At 37.6% G+C, this 27,635-nt stretch overlaps 1 protein-coding gene across 6 annotated transcripts in view; it reads right to left on the bottom strand.

The window, feature by feature from the left end:
• The window catches only part of PDE1A (phosphodiesterase 1A), a 223,715-nt gene that overhangs the window by 153,439 nt on the left and 42,641 nt on the right, over window positions 1–27,635 (bottom strand). For 4 of the 6 annotated variants that reach the window (XM_054173868.1, XM_054173860.1, XM_009899069.2 and 1 more), the window contains exon 1: window positions 2,394–2,682. In XM_054173868.1, the coding sequence (XP_054029843.1) occupies window positions 2,394–2,497 (104 nt within the window). In that variant the 5' untranslated portion in view covers window positions 2,498–2,682. Of the gene's footprint in view, window positions 1–2,393; window positions 2,683–2,741; window positions 3,004–27,635 lie in introns of those variants that run through there. The other 2 variants (XM_054173822.1, XM_054173828.1) reach the window with 2 other exon arrangements.

Genomic DNA, 27,635 nt, shown 5'->3' with positions numbered 1-27,635 from the left:
AGAAGAAAATCCATGGAAAGCCCTTCAGTCAGGCTTCTATGATACCCAAATTTTAAGGGATTTCATTTATCCATAAGCTTAATCAATTCAACTACCCCATAGAAGAGTCTGTATTTACAAAGAAAAACCAAACCAAAACAAAACAAAAAAACCCAAACCAAACAAAGTAATGCATCAACAGTAAAAGCACCCCAAAACATATAAGGTTAAATGTATATGAGATGCTGTAGCCAAATCCATAATTAAATGTATATTTCACAAAAAGCTGAAATGCTAATAGAAAATAAGAGCTCATTTTAAGGAAGGACCCACTCTGGCTTTTAAATATTATGCAGGTAGTTACCTAAGTGAAATCCAACGTTCCTTCAGAAATAATTACTTTCTTGCAAAAAAAGATAGCCAGCATTCTTCAATGCCAAAATCCAGTAATGTTGTGTTGAAAACACGTGTGTTTCAAACCTCAGTAATTTGGCTTCACACACACTCAATTTCACTATCAGTTCCCTTCTTTAAGATAAAAGAACTCTCCTGAGTGATAATTTATAAAAGAATTCTTCCCAGGTCAGGTTATTGGTGGAATTCCACTTACCTGTCCCTCTCCTCTACCACATACATACTTCCACTTCAATACCTGTGCAGCAATAAAATGAGTCCTTGTCCTTAATGACTGATGCGTACACTACAAACTGAGAACAGAAAGCTGCTCTGAAAAACTCAACTCTGAAATTTCCCATGTGATGTTCATAATATTGACTAGACAGTGATTTACAATTGACTAGTTAATAGATAAAATTAAATTTTCAGGAAGTCTGAAAAGCAGCCAGCTGAGTGCATACCTAATAATATAACCTGTTTCTTTTAAATTCAAGTCTTTTAGCACTTTCTTATCCTGTTCCACAACAGTCACAAGGCTGGCACCAACCCTCAAAAGATTCATAGTGTTCAAACACTTAAGCTGCATTTGATTTCGCTACACCACAAAATCCAACTATTATTTTAGCTGCTCCTAAAGAAGCATGAACCTTATTTCCTGGAGCTGATGTACTGAGTGTCACCAGTGTTTAATTATTTACATTAGTTTGTTTAATGGAACCATTCCAGAGGCAGCTGAAAGGAAATGTTTCAATCCAAGAGCCTAGCGGTAACAGAGAACTTACAGAACAAACACAAGCAGCAGCTTAGACCCTACACAAATGGACGCCTGCACAAATTGATGGAGATCTCTAGTAGCGGAAACTCAGAGGCAAGATGTGCAGCATCAGGAAATTATCAAAATGTTTGCTCTGCTGTGTACACTTTGGGGTTTCTAGGGGCTAAACAGCTCCCAAGTGAATGATCTTAAACAGAGTGATGATAGAATTCAGAGCAAATATTCAAAAGCATATCACAGAGCAGTTCTGATAAATCCCTGGTCACAACTGGAAAGTGACTGTCCAGATAAGCAAACCAACTTTCTATTGAAAGAAAGCAGATGATGGAAACATCCTTTCACACAGCTCATTTGAATCTCTAACCAGTGCATAGAGGAACCAGACAGTGCCACAGCCAATGCATCTAAACCTTTTAGCCCTGTAACCCATTTGTCTTCAACAGTATTAGCTATGGAATACCTTTCCAGCAAAGATAAGAGTGCCATTTCCTTGCTTACAAAGCAACAAGTATAATGTGTTTATTTGTAATACCCTGACATCAACTGTCAAAGCAAAAACTAGAAAAATACTTGAAGTGTTGAAGTTCAGGGGTTTGGAACACACTAGTTTGATGGAGTTTCTCTCTGACAGGTTGCAGAGGTTTATTTACTGATAGTCTGCATTTGAGAGGACTGAATTAGACACAGCAGGTGCTTAGTGGCCCCTTCAAACAGACCTTCAATCAGTTTTTAGCATTATTGAGCACCACACAAATGACACAAAAAAATAGAGACACAGCATGCTCCCAATTGCTAAGCACCTTTTAATACAGACTTCTTACCAACACCGTAAAAAGGCAAGTTGTTGATACCTCATATGGAATTGCAATAATGTACTCACCATTACATACTGACAGGAATGATGAAACAGCACCAGCAATGCTGATTCTGAAGATAACCTTTACAAAATCACATCAGAGCTATGGAAGAGCTAACATGAAAGGACTTACCTGCATGTCAGTCTGGATGGTAACTCTCACTAGTTATATATATGGCTTTATATTTTTTTTAAAATGAGGCTATTGAACCTTATACAGACTGATATTAAGCACCATTATATATGGGAGTGATGTACTGTGTTAGGGGAGCAAATACTAATCACAGCTTAGAGGTAACTGTCCCATTTGCTAATTAGTCATTTTAACAAACAGATGAAAACAATCTTTCCCAAGGAATAGAACAAAAGCCAAGAGAAGCTACTCACATTCCTTTGAATCGTTGCCACATTTTCTCTGCATGTCCTCCAATTTGATACTTTATAGAGGCACTTTCCAGTTCCCGAGGTGTTTCTGTCACTCGAGCCCCCATCGTTATTGTCCTACAGCGATACAGTTACAGTCAGGCTCAGCAGCAAGTAAAAGTATTCTTTAGTCCACTATAAATGTCAGAAGATCCACGCATGTTAGGCAGTAGCTGCTGTCATAGCAAAACACATCAGAATTACAACAGCTGAGGGACGATCCTGACTGAACGCTATTCACTTTGATAGACAAATCCACTCTTCGCCCCCTCCCTGCCCCCCCTCCCCCCCAAGCACAGAGCAAGTACACACAGATCCTCTGACTTTGAGTCTAATCCATTCGTGTGAGCCTGCTACTATGCTACTGACTGCTCAAGCTCCTTTCTCGTGCACTTTTTCTGCTGTAGGCATATGCACAGAAGCACAAAATGATTCCTTAAAATGGACTATAATTCATTGCCGTGCGTAATAAATCTGAGTGGCTTTAACAATCCAGAAGGAAAGAAATGCTGGTTTCTGCTCTGCAGGTTGGAGAAACAGGCTGCAACAGGAAAGCAGATGGTATAAGCCAGTATCAGACACATCACCCTACAAAAAGAGTGCATGTTCAAATGCCAGAGCTTTCCTCTCTAGTTTATCCTGATTCTTAACACATAAGTATCTACCAGCCTCTCAAAAAAAAAAAAAAAAAAAAAAAAAAAAAAAAAAAAAAAAAGACTGTACAAATACTAAGTCAGTAGTGAAGACACAAAAATTCCTGCAGAAGAGAAATCAGAGAGCTCTACAGGTTGTTTTGAAGGAATATGCTGTAATGATGACTATTCACCTTCTCCTAGCAACTCCACACAGTAGGTAACTGTCAATTTAACTGGAAGAAAATGCAGCAGCTGCAAGACAGCCCACTTTGCGAATCCTTCAAGATAGCAGCATGCATGTGTCAAAATCTGATGCTGAACTCTGTGTCTGCCAGCAGAAAACAATTAAGTGCATGCAAACAGCAAAACGGTTGAGGACTAAATGGTATGCCAGCTGTGCAGCAGATTGCCAGCTCTGCCTTTCAAGTGCAAACCTAAGAAACTAGTTGTACAGCCAAAGCTGGATTCTGGAGAGGGCAAGAGAAAGGATTTCCTTGTTGCTTGCTTAGCCATAGACTTGGGTTTGCTTAGCAGCTCCTGTACTCTGTAAATAGGACCTGTCTTGTTTGGTGAGTCAGTAACTATCTTCATTTCTGAAGCAGCAGCCAAATAATCAAATATACCACAGACTTATCTCAGTAATCATGTTTGTTTCAATCAGTGTAAGAGCTGTGCAAGAATCCAGGCAAGAGATGTGTGCCAAGCAGGAACAAATATGTCTAAGCTTTGCCAGCTACTGGTGTCACTGCCCGCCAGGAAAAGGGGCTGTGGGTCCAAGATGGAACAGTGAGAATGAGTGTCCTCAGATGCTGAATGGAAGAAGCCTAAGGGCATAGCCGATGAGAGAATCTGAGATTCATATCTCAGTATGGCTTTAACTAGACAGCTTTATCTATGTTAAATTTTACAAAGATGATGAGAAGTATCCATCTGATGCAATTGGCAGAAATGGATAGTATCGTTAAGTACTCAGAATCTTACAGAAGAATAAAAAGAGAGACTCACTGCTCACTCACTGCTTTGAAATAATCCTAACACTTCAGAATTTCCTAATCTTTTTTCTTTGCTAGGATACCTTTTACACACATTACCCTGTGAGAGTTACAAATCAGTTAGAAATTTTTTTCCACACTGATTTCAGGCGGATAATTAAATCGTACATTTCATTTACTTCTATGGATTTAACACATACGCAATTTTAAACTGATACTAATTCGGGGACTTTCCCAGAGTTATTCCTGACTCAGACACATAAAAGTCAATCCCATGAAATTCAATGTCCCATGAATGACAACTTTTCAAAGAGCATCACATGACTACACCCAAAAAAAAATACAAACAGCTGTTTCTTCAGAAACTGCAAAGCATTTATTTGGTTAAAGGCAGCAGTAGTATCTTTGAAACTTCACTGACGAACCACTTCAAAACTTCCAAATCTTCCAGTCCTGTTATGCATGGACTCTAAATTAAAGTTTGTAAGAAAGAGTATAAATATCCTTCCATGGAATAACTAATGAGAACATCTCACACAAATCTGGGTTCTTCTCTGCCTTTAAACTGCCAGACATCTGAAGTAACACAAAGAAATCAAGTATTTATAGAAACCACATAAACCTCCAGGGACAGAGGGGAATTGTAAGGGCATATTTTTTCTCATAAAGTATTCCCAGCTCTTGTTGTCCAATTCTACAACATTCTACAACAATAAAATAGTGGTGTTTGTGAGCTGTTCTCTTCCCCTCACAAGGAAATAAGTAGTTGAAAATATAATGCTTTGATTACCTGGAGAAAACTATTATGAGCAGGTTACATCCTTCAAGGATGGAGCACAGAACAAACTGACCAAACAATATCACTACAAATGCAGATATACCTCCTACTTCACCAGAACTCCATGAAGGAAAATTGTAAAAACTTTGCTCCCTGCAGGACCACATCACTGCAACAATAGAAATTCCTAGAATGGAAGGAAGCACCTGGCCTGGCTCAAGCAGAGGACAAACAAAACAGTCTCCTCCATAAAGGTTTATCATAGAAATCAATATAGCCAAACACCAAAGATGACAGCAAAGAATGAAATTGTGTCTCTGAAAATGAAGGAAACAGCAGGAAACACAGAGACAAAACAAGCACACAAACAAAGAAAGGTAAATAAGGCATTAGAAAATCATGGAAGTAGCCAGAACTGGTGCCCTGTTCATGCTTAAGAAGAGAGAAAAACCATTTCAAAGTAACAAGCAAATAATTTTTAGGCACACAGTTATCTTAGAAACACGAGCAAAGAAATTCTTATGGAGACATGGGGAAAGAAAGGACCTTTCCTCCCTCCAAACCTGATAACACAAATCTCCCTGTGGCAGAACTGTAGGACAGCCATGAACCAATTAAAGAAATCTGAAAAGGTAAGAATAAAACCTGCCCAAATAAATGAAAATAAAACAAACAAACCCTCAAAAACATAAGACAGGTTTATTTAAAACAGTGACAGCAAGTATTAGATCTGTATGTTTACTGCCCTGGCCCTGATCTAGCAAGTATTAATACACATTCCAGTTCAAGCAGGTAAAGCAGGTAAGAGAGTTCAGCACCATTGCAAATAATGGAGTTTAATCACTAAGAATTGCCTGTACTTTGTGAAGAGGACTTAAGATAGAACAGAGATCCCATCAAATTCTGACCTTGCAGAAAAGGAATGTTTTGCTAAACAGTGTTCTCCATGTATTCTTCTTCCCTCCTCATTGTCTATTGCATTTGCATTTATGAAGTTATGTGCAATTCCTTTGTTCACAAGCAGAGTTCCCAGCTTGCTTGCAGTGTTCAGATTTGTGAATTATTAATCAATAAGAAGCATAGCAGAGGAAAAATTAATATTTAGTCTTCATAAAGTTCATAGACTTCAATTAAATACAATCTGGAAGTGGAAAAATATTGTTGTTACATCAATCTTGGCTTTTCAGATTCTATATAGAGTTTATTAATAAAATCAGTAGAGTTACATAATTGAGGAAGAGCATCTTTAAAGATCTACACATATGGTCTACACAGTGCATTGGCACTGACTCAGTTAAGTAGGTAAAATAGTTGGGATTGATATAACAACAGTGGTTAGATCATCTAAATAAGGAGACCCAAAAAGGAATATTCTCTCTTTATCTCATTCTTCAAATTTATTTTAGTATTTTCTTCTATATCAAATTTACTGTATTTGAGACTTCTTCATATAATCACTAATGTATATTCATTCATGTGTCCTGCAAGTACAAAGCTTAAAGTATAGAAGGGAGAAAAACCTATTCATTTGCTGTTTGCATGGAATATCATATTGGTAATGAATGTGGAGTCAGATTTATCCAAGCTTTTAGGCAGTTAAAAACAAAAACAAATACCCATGAAAGCTTGCAACAAAATTAACTGATAGATCTCAGGGCACAAATATTTATAAATCTCCTTATGACTTATCAAGACATGGTCATATTTGCTTGTTCAATACTGTCCCCTACTACAAGTAAACAGTTCTAAAAGTCTGTCATGACTCTGTGTGAGTGTTCACAGACTGTTCAGTGCCAAGCTGGGTTGATTAAAGCAGATTTCTTAAATCTGTACTAATGTTGTCTAGGACCTTACTGCAGTCAATAGAATTTAGATATTCAGGTGCCTTAGGTAGGCGCATCTATTTTTAAGTTTACTTGGAATGTGTCTTTCACTCAATCTACTTGAAGGAATTATTCATTTACTCCTGTGAACCAAACAATATGAAAAATTCTGGGAGATCGAGAGATGGCAAAAAGATGAGTAATTGCAGAGATGGGGAATAAATGAGAGGTGTGCTACAGATAATCTGAACAAAAAGAACTGCAGATAAAAACTTGCTACAGCATCATCAGTGGCAAGATTTAAATAAAATTTAAAAAAAAAAAAAAAAAGATAAAAAGATGACTGTTTTGTGAGCATTTGGACTTGGAAAGAAGCCTTGGAAGCAGAGTTTGAAAAGTGTTGAAAACAGACAGTTGTCAATCAAGAAGGAATCAAATGTTCAGTGGGAAGCATGTTGCACTCAGTGAGTGAAATGAAGCAGGAGAACTGTTCAAGCCAAGGTGATAAAAGGATCATCTTGACCTGCTTTGTAAGATAGATACTCAGCTGGCAGTTGCATGCTTTGTTTTTCTCCAGGTATATGAATATTGGTCAGCAGAATTTCATTGGTAATTTAAGATGAAAGATAACTCTCACATACCTAGGAAACAAACTGGATGTTGAGTGAAGAAAAAATGGACTGTACAGAATAGTTCTGAGGTTTTCTTTAGTTTTCCCATTGAGAGTGACCTATTGTAACTTAATGGTACTACTTCAGAAAGGAAAAGAGAGGCTGTGGCTACCTCATTCAAAACGACTATAGAAAGTCTCTGAAGACAGGAACTTAAGCAGTTGTAAGTAGTTCATAAAAGTCACCACATGGCAAGCAGTACAACTCAAGAAAGTAGAGATTACAGATTTTTAATGTTTGATGGCTTTTAACTTCTTTATTTAGAATGAATAGGCAAACTGGGTTTGAAAAGCATTGGCTAAAGTGGAGGAGAAATATTCCTGAATCACAGAATCACAGGATGGAGGGGGCTGGAAGGGACCTCTAGAGATCCAGTCCAACTCCCCTGGTAAGGCAGATTCACCTAGAGCAGGTTGCCCAGGAACACATCCAGGTAGGTTCTGAATACCTGCAGAGAAGGAGACTCTGCAGCTTCTCTGGGCAGCCTGTTCCAGTGTTGCAGCACTGTCAATGTAAAGAAGTTACTTAAATAATAACTTTTAGGAACTCTTTAGGAAGCAATTTGGCTACAAATGTAGCATGCTGATTTTTGCAAAGACTAAAACCCATGCTAGAACTGGTGGCAGTGTTGAAATAAAACCTATTGAAATTGCCACAGAGAATCACAAAGATAATAATGTACTCCATAACAACATGAGATTGGTAGCTTTCAATGCCAAAAAGGGCAATACTGCCACCATAGAAACATAGAACATTGTAGAAAAACCATAAATGTTCCAGGTTAGTTGTTCTACTTTTATTAGAGGCCCCTGCCTGTTTTATCACATTTCATACACTTTCAGTCTCCTCTTTAGAGTTCTGATGAAGCCATTAGAATTTTTATAATTATGTAACAGTAGGGTAAAAGTCATTTGAACAAAAAATCTGTGGTCAGCTGAAAAATTGTAACTGCCAAGTTATTGGTATTGGGCATACAACTAGAGGAAGAGAATACAGAATGAAAGGCAAAAGGAACTAGAAAATCCATAGCATTTGCCAGTTTATCCCGCTGAACTACGTCAGACAAAGAAAACAACTAGTCCAATGATGTCAAGATATGTGTAGACAAAGACAACATGGAGTAAAGTTGTTCCAGCTAATTATTGCTAAAAAGAGGTTATTTCAAGCATTCATTTTGAGCTACTCAACAGCAAAAACAAGATAATCATTCCCTTTTGCTACACATTACTTACACAAAGCCCATAGCAACAAGAAAATGTTTCTTGATATTTATAAAAGTCTATAACAGAACAGATGTCGGAAGAGAAAAAAAAAAGTCTCATCTCAAACTACAATGTAAATTAGAGGATCTACTCTTACCATAGCTGTTTTAAATGTAAAATAGCTTTCCAGTAGCAGTTGACCCCAAACAGGTGGAATTAATTTATTACACCTCACATAACAGTCCTTTTCAAACCTGAACTACAAATCTGAGCTTTCAGAACATAAGGGAAAGGTACATTCTGGATCATAATGCCAAGCATCTTCTGTAAATCTGGTGCAGTTCTGGATGACAGTGCTTTCAAAGGTATCAATGTTTATATTCATGTATGCTTATACTTTAAAGAAACACAAGATGGCCATGACCTCCTCATTTCAGGCTATAAAAGTATTGAAGGAAAAATCTACTTAGTAATGGCAGCATACTGCATCTATGAAACAGCCACTTGATCCAGAAAAGAAAGCAATAAAAATAACTAAACACACAACTTGATTCTTTTTGTAAATGCCCTAAATGTATTTTATTGCAGATACTATCAGGACCCACTCTGGCGTCTGTATAAGGCGCCAGTATCAGTCACATAGAGTCATCTAAAATCTGCATTTGAAAATTTGGAAAAAAAATTTCATAAGATGTGTACAGAAAGCTAAACCATGATTATTTAAACTGTAGCTAAAGGATTTGAGGTTTGGATTGTCAGAAAAAAAAAAAAAAAAAAAACTTCTTTTCTACTCTACATATTCTGGGAAAGACAAGCATTTCTTAAGCTGGACCTTTCTTACCAGTGAGAGAAGAAAGCCCCAATCCCACTCTAAATCTCTTTCAGCCCTAGAGTAAATGTGAGGAAAAGGGCATTCAGTAGTGGTTGGCTGGCATGTAAAACATCAGGGAAGGCAGAGGATAAGAATCAACAACAAATAGTTTACAGGAAAATTTCTATTTTCACTTCATAACATCCTTGATAACTATTTTAATTTATATAAGTGTTAATGACTGACAGAACTAAAATTCTTGACTAAATTAATTCTGGACTTACTGAGCTATAAAATATGGAATTCACCATCATGAAGCAATGGTGAAGACCAAAAATATAAATTATTTCCAAAAGAACTACATAAAATATTAACCACAAGGCCACCAATGGCTGTTAAGCAACATGGCTCACATGAACCCTCCAGCTCAGTTTATGAACAAACTGGGGGATGTTACACAAGGTAAAGAAGTGTATTAGAGAAGGATCACTCTATGTACCTTTTCTTGTTATAGCCCTATCTTAGGTATTTTCTCATGCCCATCACTGGGAAAAGAATACTAAGTGGTAGAAAAATGGTAGTTCTTATATCTTTATCCACTTTATTCAAAGTGTTTCTCAGGACAGAGGAAAAAAAAATATATATTGATTTAAAAAAAAAAAAAAAAAAAAAAACAAAAACAACCAAAACTGTACCTATTGATGCAGTACTTTTCTTCAATTTATAAAGCAGTAGTCTTCCGTAAAATCTTTGCAAATGCCTTCTGCTTCAGTAAATAAGATGATGGAGTCACTGGTACTGCATATGCATGGCAGAAAGTAAATATATAGACAGTCCTTAACACAGACCCAACAGTATGTTACACATATCCTTCAACTTGGCCTGGATAGTTTGCTGTATAGTATAAAAACTACAGAAGACATAAGGAACATGGGAGAAATCAGCAAATGCAAGCTTAATCTTTACAGCTTCTAGTTAAAGAAAAACAAAAATTATTTGTGCCAAAAGAATATTATCCAAAGCCAGTGTGAGAGAGAAGAGAAGATAATTTAAAAATACATTATATGACTGTGTTGGAGTATGCACAGTAGTATCTGATTCAGAATTAGTCTGTTCAGAACTTTTACACTTCAAGAAACTGCTACATAACTTGAAATCTAAGTGCATCTGAAATCAGAAGGGCCTTTTCTTAACATAATCTGCATTTTAACCTTAATTCCAGCAAGACACATTCCAGCTTTTGGCTTTTAAACATTTTAAAAGATGAGTGGAGTATTAAACTGATGGTAAAAACTAGCATCACTTTTAAAAATCAGTTCAACAGTCTAGCATGCAGAAAGATTAATGATGAGAACAAAACTCTGTGGACAGTCAGATGTTTAGTATCACTTAAATGTGTTTAATATCATTGGAACATGAAAGTTCAACCAAAGTGTAAAGGTAAAGTTTAGGTAAGATTTAAGGTTTTGCTGGCAAAGCATGTCTCTGTCAAGTTTTTCATATCAACTCATGATTTGATATAAATGTTGGTGCACACATTTTCCAGACAAAAAGTAGAACAGAGAAATATATAAGTTCAAGTTAAAAAAGCCACTAAAATTATGAGTTTTCAAATGAAACATTTGTTTCTTAAATGTTACACTGCTTAGAATGGCAAGTTCTAAAAGAATGATTTAATTGTCTACCTTGTTCATTTGTACTCTTTTGACCATTGAGCAACTAAATGTTAAATATATGTTTTAAAAACCCACTCGCATTTACAGTTTGGAGCCTGAGGCCAGAAGAGCAACTGAACTAGTCTTAATGCCAAATGCATTTCTGATGGAGCAGTACATAGCAGTAAGTTTACATCTTTTGTATGTGACCAAAAGAGCTCTTCCTACTCTAAGAATAGCTGTAACTCCTCCAACAAACAGTTTTTACTTTTCTTTTTTTCTTTACCTGACAATATTCTATATCTGCTGGGTAGAGTGGGAACTGCAAAATACCATTACTCCATCTTCTTATTTGCTCTGTACAGTTACTAACACTGATGACTAGAGAAGCTGCATTAGCACTAAAGACACAAAAAGGAGTGTAGAGGAAAAGTAAGCCCTATGCAGATCATCAGATTGGTTTTTTCCGTATGTTTAAATAGTTGCAAATCTCCTACCAATAGCAAAAGAAAATGGCTGGAGATTAATTCAGACAGAACCTATGTCAAGCTCTGGGAGATGAAAGGGTGAACTCGCACTACTATGCTTTAAAATGTAAAAATATTTAATAAATAAATGAGGTGGTTTCTTTAGGAATAGAACACAGGCTGAACATAAACCAAACATGTATTAATCATCTTGCAGAAGTGAGAAGAGATGAAGAATCCCTGCTAGATTTGACAGAGCTACCTTACCAGATCAGGCCTCTCCCTGCTCATTATTAAGTGAACATGGTAAGCATGCTGCAAAAAAGGGGCATATTTCAGAATATAAGTAATTAAACACAACATACAGGAAGTGCTTAGGAAATCACAGGTAAACTCTTCTGTCCAGTTTTAGGAACCAAACTTTAGCAGTTTGGCCAAATTAAGAGTGCTCCAAAGGTGAACAATAACAAAAAATAGCATGAGTATAGATAAATATAAAGTTGTCATAAACAAATGCTACAACAATTGTATTTACTAGTCTATACAATAGTTTGATTAGAGCTAATGATTTTTAATATATATATTGGATGCCAGTACTAATAAAAAAACTTAGTGGTTGTCAGTATGTATTTAGGGTAGCAGAAGGTGTTTAATATGCAACAAAGTTCAGGCTAGAAATTAAGACCCAGTCTCTAATTACAATAGTTAAAACACTAGAGCTGGATACCCAGGGTGATAATGGAATCTTTTTCACCGAGTCTTAAGAACAGGACAGGGAAAAATCTATCAGAAATACACACAGTCATTTGTATCTTTATTGCTTCCCTTTTTTTAAATCTTGATTTTGAAATTAGGTGTTTTAATTAGGTTGGATTGAGATATTAAAATATATCTCATGAAAAAGAGGTTAGCAGCAGGTCTCACTGAGAAGCAATGGGGTAGCACATTATAAGCACAAGTACACTCAGCTATTCACAGGAGAATTCTCATGACGTAGAATCTAAATTTCATTTCCATTAATAAAGTACAATAATTTTCATATAAAAAGATAAAGTGTTCTTAAGAATGTCCATGCTATCAATCTAACATTCTAGAAACATTTTAGCAACAAACTGCAGTTTGTACTTCACTGATACTGAAAATAATTGTGAGTTCCTGCAAAACAACTATGGACAGCAATGCTGTGCATTGTTTCATCTAGTCAGGTGCATTGCTGGGCACAGATTAAGACACTAGATTGACCAATTCCACATCATGTTCAAGAACAATATTATCAATTAAATACCACTTTATGGAAAAAAAAAAGAAGGAAAAAACAAAACAACAACAACAAAACCCAAACACCACCAAATTCTTTTTATTTTACAGACTATATTAATAGATGGTAGTAAGAAACCAAACTTGTTTCTAAATTTTCAGTGTTTAATTATTCTTCTTACTAAAAAACCTTGTCCTTCATTTCCAACTGTTAAGCTTCAATTGCCAATAACATAGGATCTTTTTCCATTTTTATCTCACCTTATAAATCCTCTTTGCAGTACAGCGCTTCCTCTTGTCTGTACCTAATGATCACATTCCAATCAGCACATAATCTTGTTGATAACAACAACAACAAATCAAAACTCTTAAATCTCCAATAAAAAGGTACATTTGTCACTGTTTTACAGGATCAAGACAATTTTCAGTGCTCACTAAAATAACCTCATTGTGAAATCAGCCTGAGTGTCCCAGCTGAGGCTTCAGTTCTATTTTCTGTGCTGCCACAGCTGTTTTCTTGAAGTAACTTAATTTGTCATCAAAAAGATCAACTTCATGCAATTATTTTTATTTTCGTACCTAGAGGTTAGCAAAAGTTTCATATGTTTGACAGCATCCAACATTGACGAGTTCTTCCAGCAGATTATATACATGACTTTTAATAGAAAACACATACAGAATAGACAAGAAGCCTTTTCTTGTTTGAGACAGCAAGCTCTTTCTTACTTCCAGCTACAAAATGGCCTGGGTGAATATGTCAGAAAGAAATGCATTCAGATGGGATAGAGGACTAGTGATTGATTGTTAGTTCAGAACTATTTTAAGAATTATGCATTATTACACTGTTAACCACTTTTCATTTGATACCTAAATGACAAACCATTGGGATAGATATCTGAGTATCATTGCAGAAAAGGAAAAACAAGAAATGGAATTCAAACATGTCATTTTGGTTCTTCTGATAAAATAATGACAGCATGTCCTCTAAAAATTCCAAAATGCTAAGCAGGGAATATTTGAAGTCAAAAGTAATTATCAATATAGATAGCAAGAGAGGTGCAATGTTGCTTTTCTGATACCACAGATAGTTTTGTCAAACATCACAAGGCAATGTAGCTTTTTTTGTTGATTTTTGTTGTGTTGTTTTAAAGATGACTGTACATCAGGCTATGAAAAGTATTTACTGTATTGTGATACAGAATGACTGGAAGAAAATATGACATCTAGTGAGTTGTATTTTAAAAACATCAACATTCATTATAGGTTCCAATAGACATGAAAAAAATGTGCAGTTCACATGTAACATTTTTAGTCTGATATAAGATCTGAAACAGTATTCTATTCCAGGCTACAAGTTTTTTCACTAAATGGAGCCCATTTGAGGATCAACAAGATTTCCTTGCAACTGTGTACCTTCCTCAAAAATTTGAAGGAAAGTTGCCATTTAAAACAAACAAACAAACATAACCAACTAGTTAAAAACCTTTCCCATACCCAAGTGTAATTTAATGTACTTTACTTGGGCCACTTTAATAAACAACCAATTTATATCATTTAAATTATGCCAGTGAACTTAATGTCATTAGCTTGTATTTATACACACAAAAAGCAGTTAATTTACCTTTCATGTAGAGAAAAACTTTGGTGATCAAATACTGATTTTAATGAATCTCTAAACTAAGGTGTTCTGGAGAAAGTATTACTATAACTTATACAGTTCCAGTCTGATTCAGTGAAGGCTGAATCAGGCCTTCTGGCCTAGGGAACTTTTCTTTGTGAGACTGTTGTATGCATTAGCATTGACACAAAAATACAATTGACACCAAAACTGCAAAAGAGAGGCCACATAATGACACAATCCTCTGCACTAGGTTGTCCTTTACAGCTGGGTCTTATGGTAGTCTCTTAGGCATCCTGCACTATGAACTATCTGGCCTTCACATCAGACAGCAGGAATTTTACATGACAGGAAGTATCTCCTGTGTTCCTATTTTTAAGTAAATGCATTAAATTTTGATAGATAAACCAGAAAGAATGTGCTCCATTCATTAATCTTATACTTTTAATATCAGCATGATTTGAGCTGTAACTCCACAAACTACCTGAAGGGAGGTTGTAGACAGACGGATGTTGGTCTCTTCTCCCAGGCAAGCAGTACCAGAACAAGAGGATACAGTCTCAGGCTGCGCCAGGGGTGGTTCAGGCTGGATGTTAGAAAAAAGTTCTATACAGAGAGAGTGATTGCACATTGGAATGGGCTGCCTGGGGAGGTGGTGGAGACGCCATCACTGGAGGTTTTTAGGAGAAGACTTGACGGGGTGCTTGGTGCCGTGGGTTAGTTGTTTGGGTGGTGTTGGATTGGTTGATGGGTTGGACGCGATGATCTTGAAGGTCTCTTCCAACCTGGTTTATTCTATGTATTCTATGTATTCTAATTCTTGCAAATGTTTACACTAAGCAGTCATAGCTCAAGTTTAAACTGAAACACCTGCCAGAATATTACTGAGATCACTAAAATGCTGGATATAGCTGGAATATCTTTCCTTTTGTCCACTAAAACAGCCCCACTTTATGGAATATGAGACCTTCCTGCAAAACCAGCCACTGTTACATATCTAGAGAACAAATATGAAATTAAGTAAGTATAAAATGACCCTTCTCCAACATCTTGCCAAAGAAGGGACTTTTTGAGCCAGAGATTACATTTGATAGCATGTCCCATAGGTCCTGCTAGATGTATTCCACAAGAATTTGCCTAAATCTTTCTTGAATTCCCTTATTCATTATTTTCCACAATATCCAGGGGCAATTCATTCCACACTTCAATAACCCATACATTGTCATTTGCATGTTTTAAGGGTAACAGATGCTAATTGTACGTTATCTCCCAAAATTCTTTCATTAGAAGAACATTAGATAATTATTTCTCGTTCACATTCTCCAAACCACTGAGTTTCAAATTATTCAACAGTAAACAACATGTATTTACAGAGTGGTGTAATGTTTCATTACAAACTTTGCATGTGTCATTTGATGGTTGCTAAGTCCTGAACTGGCTTAGTAGTTGTAGAGAGCAGTAAGATCTTCCCTCAGACTTCTTTTCTCCAGACTAAACGACCCCAGTTTCCTCAGCTGCTCCTCCTAAGACCTCTTCTCTAGACCCTTCACCAGCTTTGTTACCATTCTCTGGACCCATTCCAGGACCCGATCGTCTTTCTTGTAGTGAAGGGCCCAAAACTGAGCACAGTATTTGAGGGGCACCCTCACCAGTGCTGAGTACAGGGGCACAATCATTTCCCTGCTCCTGCTGGACACACTATTCCTGATACAGGCCAAAGATGCTGGTGGCCTTCCTGGCCACCTGAGCACATTGCTGGCTCATGTTCAGACAGCTATAAACCAGCACTCCCAGGTCTTTTTCTGTTGGGCAACTTTCCAGCCATGTAATGCCTGTAGCATTACATAGGGTTGTTCTGACTCAGCTGCAGGACCTGGCACATGGTCTTGTTAAAACTCATACAATTGACTTCAGCCCATCAATCCAGATCGATCAGTTTGCAGAACCTTCAAGCAGATCAACACTCCAACCCAATTTAGCGTAATCTGCAAATTTACTGAGGGTGCACTCAATTCCCTTGTCCAGCTCATTGATAAAGATGTTAAAGAGAACTGGCTTCAGTACTGAGCCCTGGAGAAAACCAGTATGACCAGCTACCAACTGGATTTAAGTCTATTCATCACCACTCTTTGGGCCTGGCCATGTGGATTTTTTTTTTTACAAAACATGGAATATATATTATTTTCCTCATTTTTGGACCAAATACATCACTTTCTGTAACCTATCTCAAACTGATGTCAGCTTATTATTGCAACCTATACTTCCTGAAGAAACTTTGCAAAAATACTCACAGAATCATAGCATGGTTTGGGCTGGAATGTACCTTACAGGTCTTCTCATTCCAACCTATCTGCCCACATATTTCACTAGCTCAGGTTGCTCAAAGCCCCATCCAACCCAGCCTTTAACACTTCCAGGGACATATCCCATCTACAACCTCTTTGGGTGACCTGTTACAGTGCCTCACCACCCTTGCAGTAAAGGCACCATTTGCCCTTAGTGAAGCCATGCTGGCTCTCACCAGTCACCTCCTTATTTTCCATGTTCGCAGCTCCAAGAGAATCCACTCCATTATCTTGCCAGGCATCAAGGGGAGACTGTCTGACCATATATATAGTGAATATAATTGAAATTAAACAATTCAGTTCTATGAAATAATGCTGACATAGCAGATTTTTACAGGAGAAAGCCTAAACTTCTCAAATTACAAACTTCCTTTTATGTCAACAGTTTTGGTATTTTAAAATTACACAGTTCAGGACTGAGCCTGTCAATGAGACAACTGCAAACAGCTTAGAGTTCTTATGGTGTCTCAAAACATTAAGTGTCCCCAGTGGTTCTGTTTGGTGACACAGTACCCAAAGTAATGATACTGTTCAGCACATCCCAGCTGGGTAAAGTATTATTCCTTCTCCCATTCCACAGACAAAAAAAAAGCAGTTCTCCACAAACCCTGCTTCCCACTTATTATAGAAGAGCTTACAGTCAGAGGTAAGAGGATATACACTGCCATCTCACTTTCAGAAAAAGACCATTCCTAGGGTCAAAATTTGAGGTGCAGGAAAAGAAGCAGCCCTTTCTAGATGTCCAAGAGCAGAGAATTCCCACTTTAGGTAACTAAGCTAAAATATTGCTTGAGCATTGTACAAACAGCGTAGTCAGAGTAAAATTTTCTCACTGTGAACTTAACTGTGCTATGGCATCTTTGCAAATCAGTTAAAACTTGACTGAATAATGTGACTAATGAGTTCTGAAGAGGAAAGAGCTTTTGAAGCTAGAGAGGCTGATTTTTCAAGAGTGTTGCTAAAATTAGCAAAGGTCTTCACAAGTCTTATGCATTACATGAACTTTTGTTGTTGTTGTTAAATATAAATTCACCTGCCCTATTAAGGACTTAGTAAAGACTAGAAAAATTAAGGGGTAGTGGGTAACACAATTTTTAATACGGTTTTAAGATATACTCACCTTGCCTATAAACACAGTTTTGTACCCTAAAAAAAAAAAAAAGGAGAAAAGGAGCTAGAAGTTTTACAAGAATGTTGTACCTGGCTTTTTTAACTTCATCAATAACTTGTGTTGGTATGGGATATTATATTAAACTATGAGGAAAACAAACACATAGGAACAGATGAGTATACAAGACAAAAACATAGGAGAACAAGTACAACAACAGAGCATGATAGAAGGATTTAATTTTACAGTTGTCTTTAGAAGGCAGATCAATATTGTTTCTGCTGTTTTGAAAGTGAAACATTATTCATGTACCACTTCTTAGATCAAAGAGATTAATTACATTAGGAAACCAAATATACATTTTCTGGCATTAGCAAGCTACTGCTTGATATTTTTTGCACCAGAAAATAACATTGTGCATTTGTGTTTTTTAAAACTATAATAGCTCAGATCACATAAAGACCTTTGTATAAGTCAAAATTCAGGAAGAGAAGACTATAATGGTAGTCATAGTACCATCTTATTTCAGCATTATGCATCGGTGAATCCTCATGTATTAATATCTCACAGAAATAAGAGACTAAAACTACACAGGTGCAAGTTGAACAACCATTTTCCTGTTGGAATGGCAAACATATTCCCCCTCAGAATTCTTTGATTAGTTTCAGCCATTAAAATCTCATAGTAGCATTGGTAAAAGAAAGGTGTACACACAGATGAACATATTATCTGGGAAATGGCTAAAGAAGAGCTGGTAAAGCAGATTCCCAAGCATCTTCTTTCAAAGGCATCGGGGGGGAAAAAATAGAAAAGAGCTTTTTTTTTTTTCTGAAAAGGCTTGCCATGAGGCTATCCAAGTCTCTAAGCCTCATAGCAGACACTGGGAAAGAAGCAGTAGTTGCTGTAAGGGGAGAAAGGGAAGGGATCACTTAATCAGCTTGGACAGAAGTAAATCCATAAGACCAGATGTGAGGCATCCAAAGGTGCTGAAAGAACTGGACAAGGTTCTTGTGAAGCTGCTCACTAGCCCCTATGAAAGCTCAGGGGAATTGGGGAGCCCACAGAAGAGAAGGTTCAGCAGAGACATTACTGTTCTTTACAGCTACCTAGTGAAAGGATACAGTAGAGACGGAGCTAGGAGGCAAAAGAGCAACAGACAAGTAGAAATGTAAGAAGTTCTGCTATTTGAAGGTAAAATTACCATGAGAAATTCCAATATTTTTAAAAGAATTTTCACTGTGACAGTGGTTAAGTACTGACCAGATTGTCCAGAGGGACTGTAGGCTTGCCAGCCTGAGTGGATGTTCAAGGATCAGCTGAACAAGTCCCCAAGTACCTTGATCATGTTTGATTACATGACCTCCACTGGACCCTTCCAGGTAAAACTGGGGCTGAAGTATGATTTGAACATACCAAAAAAATCCTGCCATTATGGATAAACTGGCATTAGCAAAGCTGTGTTTTGCACTGCAGTAAGTTTGGACTATTCATTTCCAGTTACTTGAAAGCTCTTTTAAAGAATTGCTTGAAACCTGAACACTTCACTTTGTCCCCGGCAGCAGGATATGGACAATGTAATTTACCTGCATTGATGCAGGATGCAATTGATTTAATTATGTTATTAAGATTTTTAGTAGGTTAAGCATTAATAATAATGACAACTGCTATTAATGCAACAGAGGATACAAATAAAATGGCTAGCAATTTTCAGGCTTCATTCAGACCATAAGCATATCACCAGAGAAAAAAACCCAAAATTGTCTTGTTAGAAAAATACTAAATCCTGCCCAGGTATCTCTACCACACAGTACTGTCAGAGACAGACACTTGAATTATTTAACTATTTTCCTACATGTTGTATATTGTTTTTCTTAGTGAATATTGGAAGAACTGTTTCCTGTGTTTCATTTTTGAGGATAAGGACAATATTGCATACCAGCAATTACTTCTCTGCCTCTCCCTTTACTCATTTCTCCAAAATATAAAAGAGCAATTATGACACTGTACAAAAGACAGATCAACTATAGAAATTTTGTATTATTTGCAAATTACTGTTGAAACATATGTATCTATTAAATACATATTTTAGTATGAAAATGTACTAGAGAATAGATTTTAAATTTAACATTCAAAAACCCAAAGCATAATGGTTCATTCAACTCAGACAAAGGCTGAAAACATTAAAAGGCCAAGGTTTGGGAGAATTCTCTGTTGGCTGGGGTGTTTGGGGGCATGGGGGTGGTAATGTTTTGTTAGGGGTTTTGTTTGTTTGTTTAGGGGTTGTTGGGTTGGGTTTCTTTTGGGGGGAGGGTGTTAAAAAAAAACCCACAACACATATTTAAAATTAAGAGACCTTAACAAATTTAATCCGCTATAGTTGACATCATTCCTGGGCATCAATTCAAATTCCAAATATAATTTCAGTAAAGCTTTAGTAAAAGTAATGCCTTCTGCAGATTCAGACCCATCTGACTGACTTTATTTACTGATGACAATAAAATGTAACTTAACCAAGTATGATTTCTGTAAACAGTTCTTAAAATTAAGGATAGAAAAAAATATATGCTGAACTGGCTTGAGACAACATTCTATCAGATGATGTTTATTATTAACATGGTTTATGCCCTTCCAAGTAAGTATTAGCACAGAACTTGAGGGTTCCTTTGAATGCATATTTTGCTTTTAGATAGGCATATGCTTTGAGTCACAATCTGATGACTTTTGATATATAATATGGCAAAAACATACCTACTACTGCAGACAGATGTATGGCATAGTGAGAAAAGCACAGAATAAAGAAAAGGAAAATTTATGTTGGGAAGAACTTCTGCCGTAGGCCTTCTTCCATGACATTTGGTAAGATTAAATTTGTGAGATTGGTAAAAGGAAGCTAGCTCAAGCCTGCTATTGACTTTGCAAAGTTGACAGGAAATTGCATGAGTAGAAGCTTTCTTGGTAATTTTTTAGATTTCAACTTTGTCTTCTACAATCCCACAAAAGACCACACTGGAATTTGCTGGGGATGGAGAGAGCTCCAAGCACATAATTGCACATGCAAATGAAAATACGAGGGGGAAAAATGCATATGTTCATATAGACTGATATTTTGCCAAATTAAATAAACATAACAGCTCATTAATCCTCTTTAGCATGCATTTATATAGTTCTTAGGATTTCTATCTGTAAGTATCTGAGAGAGTAAATATTTTTCAGTTGCAACATAACATACACATAGTACTCCAGTCTACTGTTTTTTTTTTAATTTATGCATTTGGAAAGAAGGCCATAAAGGTGCCAAGCACACCAGGCCTGCTGGCATCAGAGGGGATACACCTGTCTCAAAGGGTGAAAAGGATCCTAGTCCAGGCACTAGCAGGGCTCATTTAAAGTGCTTTAAACTAGATTTGAAGGTGGAAGGGCACAAAACCAGGCTTGCTGGAAATAGGCCCACAGGCATCATGTCAATATTTGAAGCATGGTATGCTGGCAAAGTCTGTCGGTACACTGTATGATTGGTTGTGGGGAATGGAAACCCACAGGCCAGCAAAGATGCAAGGGTAATTGATGAATGAGCAACCTCAGGAGCACCTGGGAAAAGTCAGGTAGGAATTACTCACTGCAAAAATGTGGCAAGACCATTAGATCAAGTAAAGTACATCTAGACAGCTGCAAGCCACATGGGAAACAAACAGAAAGAGTTAGAATCCATTGTGCGTCAGAAAAATTATGATATGGTGGCCATCAAAGAAAAAAAAAATGAAAAATGAATAAAGGAAAAATAAGATGACCAAAAAAACCCCAGAAGGAGACAAAATCTTCTTACCCTAGATCAGATCAACACTCCCACTCAATTTAGTATTATCTGCAAGCTTGTTGATGATGCCCCCAATCCCCTCACCCAAATCTTTAATGAAGACATTAACCAGACCTGGCCCAAATACTGAGCCCTGGGGGACACCACTTGTGACCAGCTGCCATCTGGATTCAATTACGTTTATCACAGCTCTTTGGGCCTAGCCACCCAGACACTTTTTAAACCAGCAAAGAATCCACCTGACTATGTCATGGGCCTCAAAAACCTTTTTTGTTGTCTCTCATGGCAGCAGCCAGACTGAGCTCTAGCTGAGCTTTTGACTTTCTGATGTTCTCTCTGTATGACCTAACTAGATTCCCTGTACTCTTCTTGAGTTGCCTGCCCCTCTTTCCAAAGGTGGCAAACTCTCCTTTTTTTTTTAACCCAAGTCCTTGCACAACTTCCCTGCTCAGCCAGGCTGATCATCTTCCACAACAGTTCATTTTTCGATACATGGGGACAGCCTGCCCCTGCACTTCTAAGACTTACTGGACCATTTTGCCCTTCAGTACTGCCTCCCAAGGGACAGCGTTCAGCCAGTGCGCTGAACAGTCTGAAGTCTGCCCTCTGGAAGTCCATGGTAGCAGTTTCACTGACTCCCTACTTTATCTCATCAAAGTTTCTAATCAGACTTGGCATTTTATTAAAAGCAAGAACAGCATCAAGAAAAATAATAAACTTAAATGACTGCCGTTTTAAAGAAATTGAATAGTTCCTTTTTACCCTCTTATTCCTTTAATTTTTGTCCTTCTCATATATTTACCTTTAGGGCTTAACTATACAGAAAACACAGTTGTTTGGTTCCAAGCCAAGAATCCGCTTGCTGAACAAAAAGTGTAAATGGGAGAATAATTTTGGAAAACAGTATTTTGGTTTTTAATTAACTGATAAACACAACATTTTGGAAATTTCCATAAATTACACACTGAATTCTAGACAAGCAAACAATATAAACTGTAACTGTAGTCCTACTTCAAAGTATTTAAGATAGAGCAGAATTTGGAATACACTGATACTGATTTGAAGATGCTTATGCAGACAAACATCTGCTTGTAGTCTGAATTGCAAGCCTGCCAACCCAGCAAGGCAGCTTGGCCTACAGTGGATGTTTTAGGGTAGTTAAGTGAGCAATGAGCTCACTTTATGAATCTTTCTCATTCATTGTTAAGCAGTCAAGGACAGTTGCAAGGATTACACAGAAATACTAGCATGGGTACAGTATTATATAATGCAATTCCTTGAGGCTGGGCTTTCTGTGACAGACATTGTACATGGGAGTGAACCTGAAGCTGACTTAGGATTCTCTTCAACTAATATAGAACCATGGGGGTGAGGTGGAAATCATGTTTTGAAAGAAAAATTTAAAATGTTAATTCAAGCCATAACAATCTGGGTCCTTAGTTAAACCTGTGATCACGGGAATTACTGATTAAATCCCACTGATGTCAGGTATTACTGAAAATGCTTTATACTCCTCCAAATGATTAAAACTAGGCCCTGTACTTCTCCTTTGTTGCAGAAGTGATCATCTTGTCTCACAGAGTTTAAAACTGGGAAGGAACAGAGACATGAGAATAATCCTCAAAACTAAATTACAATAAAGTATAGAATATATTCAATATACCTTTATCCTGAAGAAGACCTTTAGTATTCAATGATGTTAAGTGAAACACATTCTAACATAGCCATGGGAAATTGACAACCAAGTTTATCTTAACTTATCTTAATCAGTCTTTCAGTCTTCCTTATCAGCAGTCTCCTTTACATGAATGAATACAGTTTCCAGGTTTTCCAAATACTAATACTGCAGTACAAAAGTTCCATAAACTTGGCCTTTAAGTAGCAAATGCATCATGTTCCAAATGTTCTTAGATGTAAGTTTTCCCTTATTTAGTCTTTAGTGAAGACCACAGATGGAGATAACATTTGCTCACACTTTCTTACAGAGCGGACTATTTAATAATCAACGTGTTGGAGCACTGTTCTTTTTGCCTTAAAATAACTAGCTTTTAAAAGGAAAGTACCAGTGGTTAAAACTAAAAGGGGTTTCTTTTTTCTTTAAACACAGCATGGGGGGGGACGACACACCAAACAAAAAACCTACGATGACTGTGCAGACCAAACTCCTAAAAGACTTTAAAGCAGTTCCAACTAAATTTATATGTGTAATCATCTGCACGAGCACCCTAAAATTGTACTTCTGACTAGTTAACACAAATGCACTGTTCAGGTTTAAGAAGAGTAGAAATTTAATATCCATTTGACAACTGAAAAGTGAACAGACTGATGCATCTACTAAGTGATCAAAGAATTCTTCAAGAAATCACAGAATCACACAGATTCACACAGAATCACCAAGGTTGGAAGAGACCTCAAAGATCATCAAGTCCAACCTGTCATCACAGACCTCATGACTAGACCATGGCACCAAGTGCCACATCCAATCCCCTCTTGAACACTTCCAGGGATGTTGACTCCACCACCTCCCTGGGCAGCCCACTCCAATGGCTAATGACTGTCAGTGAAGAACTTTCTCTTCACCTCAAGCCTAAACTTCCCCCAGCACAGCTTGAGACTGTGTCCTCTTGTTCTGGTGCTGGTTGTCTGGGAGAAGAGACCAACCCCCTCCTGGCTACAACCACCCTTCAGGTAGTTGTAGACAGCAATAAGGTCTCCCCTGAGCCTCCTCTTCTCCAGGCTAAACAATCCCAGCTCCCTCAGCCTCTCCTCATAGGGCTTGTGCTCAAGGCCTCTCACCAGCCTCATTGCCCTCCTCTGGACACATTCAAGTGTCTCAATGTCCTTCTTAAATTGAGGGGCCCAGAACTGGATATGGGACTCAAGGTGTGGCCTAACCAGTGCTGAGTACAGGGGCACAATGACTTCCCTGCTCCTGCTGGCCACACTATTCTTGATAGAGGCCAGGATGCCATTGGCCTTCTTGGCCACTTGGGCACACTGCTGGCTCATATTTAGGCAGCTGTCAATCAGCACCCCCAGGTCCCTTTCTGTTTGGCAGCTCTCCAGCCACTCTGACCACAGCCTGTAGCTCTGCATGTAGCCTAAGTGCAGCACCCGGCACTTGGACTTGTTAAATGTCATCTTGTTGGACTCTGACGATCTGTCCAGTCGGTTGAGGTCCCTCTGCAGAGCCTTTCTACCCTCTAACTGACCAACATCTGCTCCCAACTTGGTGTCATCTGCAAATTTGCTGATGACTGACTCAATCCCCTCATCCAGATCATCAGTGAAGATATTAAAGAGGATGGGGCCCAGCACTGATCCCTGGGGGACACCACTAGTGACTGACCGCCAGCTGGATGTGGCACCATTCACCACCACTCTCTGGGCTCGGCCCTCCAGGAAAGGGAAACTCGAACTGGCACTTACCCTGTCCCTTCTATAACTACAAAACCGCAAGGCAAAGCTACAATGAACCTCTCTTCTAAACAAACCATTAAACAATTTTTTTTCTAAAAGCAAAGCCCTTTGACATAATTTTTACAGCAATCTGGAAATGGAAAATAAATTCTAAAATCATAGACAGCTGCATACAGCAAAACTCAAGAAAGGCACCATGAATAATAAAATATGTCCTAGACTACAGTCATTTGTATATTACACACTGACTTTCAGCAACCCACAAAAAAAACCTGTATTAGAAGTAAAGATTGAAATGGCTAATGTTTAATTTTAAAGCACATTTGCATAACAGGGCACTAGTGTTTTGAGGTTTGATTATGCATTGTTTTCTGTATGATCATCTATTTGTTTGAATTGGTGCAAGATGCAGCCTTTTGTGAACACATACCCAAAGCCACTGACAGAAATTGCTTCCACTCAGATCATCCCAACAAAGCCACCTTGTAATCAGTAAAACGTTCATGTTGCAACCTGATGCCCCAAGCCAACCCTGGGCAGCAGGGGTGTGGGGAGTTTGTGTTATGATTCAGAAATTCTCTTGGAGTAAATTAAAGCAAACCAACACCAAATGGCTGATGAGCTGGGTTTATTAGAAACCTCTCAGTAATGGACCAGAGCAGAGGGAAAAAAGGAAGAAAAAGGAGAGGGGAAAAAATAGAGAGAAAAAGAGAGCTGAAAAGTAAGACAAAAAGAAAGATACCACCACTCCTTGGATCCCAAGTTGAAGTTCTTCAGTGTTGGGTCTGTAACCCAGCAGGGTCTTCTCTGGTAGATGCAACACCAAGACCCTGGAGGGCGCAATCCTTTTGAATCCTTTTATGCTCTTTTGGCATTGGGGGTGGGGGAGGGGAAGGAGGAGCAAGTCTCTCCAGAGGTGAGCATTGCAGTGCAGAGTCTGCCATTGGCCTTTGTTTGGTGCTGTTGCTGTGGTTTTAAAATAAGGAAAGGAAATTCCCACCTCCACAGAATTTTTTTTCACTGTTCAGCCATTCTGCTGGGACAGCAGAGCTATTAAGGTCCAACAAAGGCATCACCCTGTCTATTCAGATCCATTCTGTCAGATTGTTTTTTAGACAAGAATCATTTGGCTCATGTTCATTTTCCTGGTTTTGCTGTATTGTACCTAAAGCACGTTCTGCTTAAGTCCATTCTTTTTAGGGATATATTTTTATTGTGATGCATACTATAGGATGTCAATATTTATTCATTTCAGTTGATTTATTCTATCAAATAAGAATTCAAGCCATCTTCACAAAGAATTTGTTCAGGTACACAGAAGTGTGGGCATGTGAGGATACCTGAGATAACATTCAGCCTGTGAACAAACTTAAAAGAAATACACAGTGTACTTTCAGCACCTACTCTTACTCCAGTAAATTATGAAAGTATTCCTCTTTAATAGTAGAAAAAGGTTTTGAAATAAAGTCAAATGCTTATGTAGGTAAAATGTGATTTTGCAATTGTACTCCTGGTAGCTCTGACACCTGAATCAAAAACACTTCTTAGACAAGAAGCAGCATTTCCATTTATTTATCACTAGATAAGGCACCTTTGTGGGATCGCTCCCAAAAGTGCAAGTGGGACCCAACATGAGATTTTCATAAAGTCACACCTACCCAACACAATTATTGCTCCTACCTACTATATATTCATGGAGTATGACTCATCAAAGTGTTGGGACACCTGCTACTGTGCAGATAGCGTAGGGCCCCTCTCACAAGGCCACTCTCACACAGACAAGAGAGTTGTGGGCTTATGAATGCTTAACTTACATACTAACCAAAGAAAAAGCTCAAAAACATCACATGCAATAAACAACCTTATTCTACAGCTTATGGGAATATGCTCTGGTTAATTTTTTATACAACTTCTTTATATTCATTGATAGAAAGATCCAAAGTGGAAACACTGAAGTGGTGTGATTCATTTTTTGAAAGGAATAGGATAATTTACACGAATCATACTATTGCAAATTGTTTGTAACTGCTAAATTTAAAATAAAATACTATTTTATTTGCAGTTGTAACTTTTCCTAGACTTTAAGTAAGTAATATTCTGGTCTCTGGCCAAACTGTGTTCTAAAAACACCATTAATTTACCAGGAGCCTTTCTCAACACTTCATCGTTTTAATTTTTTACATGTTAACAGTAATGCCATCTTCCCAATTAAATTGGTTTAATAATGGGCACAGTGAAAAAAGGTGTTGCTGTAAGCACACCAGCCTTAGAATCAAGAGACAGAGTCTATTTTTGTCAAAGGTTTCCTGTATGATCTTTCCTAACTTGTAGTTTAGTCTCCCCATGCCTCAGATAACCCTTTAGTAAGTGAATCATGTCCCCTGTCATAGGTTTGCTGATGTAATAGTTATCATTTTCATCCATTTCTTGGCATGTTTCTTAAAGAGAGAGAAAATCAGGATGGGGAGAAAAAAACAACAACAACAGCAACAACAACAACACCCACACACAAAAAGGCATTTTTGCAGCTTTCTGTTATGTATTACATCAAGCAGGTTTTGTTGCTGTTTGGCTTTCTAGGGGTTGAGGATTGTTTTGGAGGTGGGGTTT

This window comes from Dryobates pubescens, chromosome 2, assembly GCF_014839835.1.
Source record: "Dryobates pubescens isolate bDryPub1 chromosome 2, bDryPub1.pri, whole genome shotgun sequence".
NCBI lineage: Eukaryota > Metazoa > Chordata > Aves > Piciformes > Picidae > Dryobates > Dryobates pubescens.
Note: the sequence above shows the minus strand (reverse complement) of the source record. Positions and strands in the feature narration are given on the sequence as shown.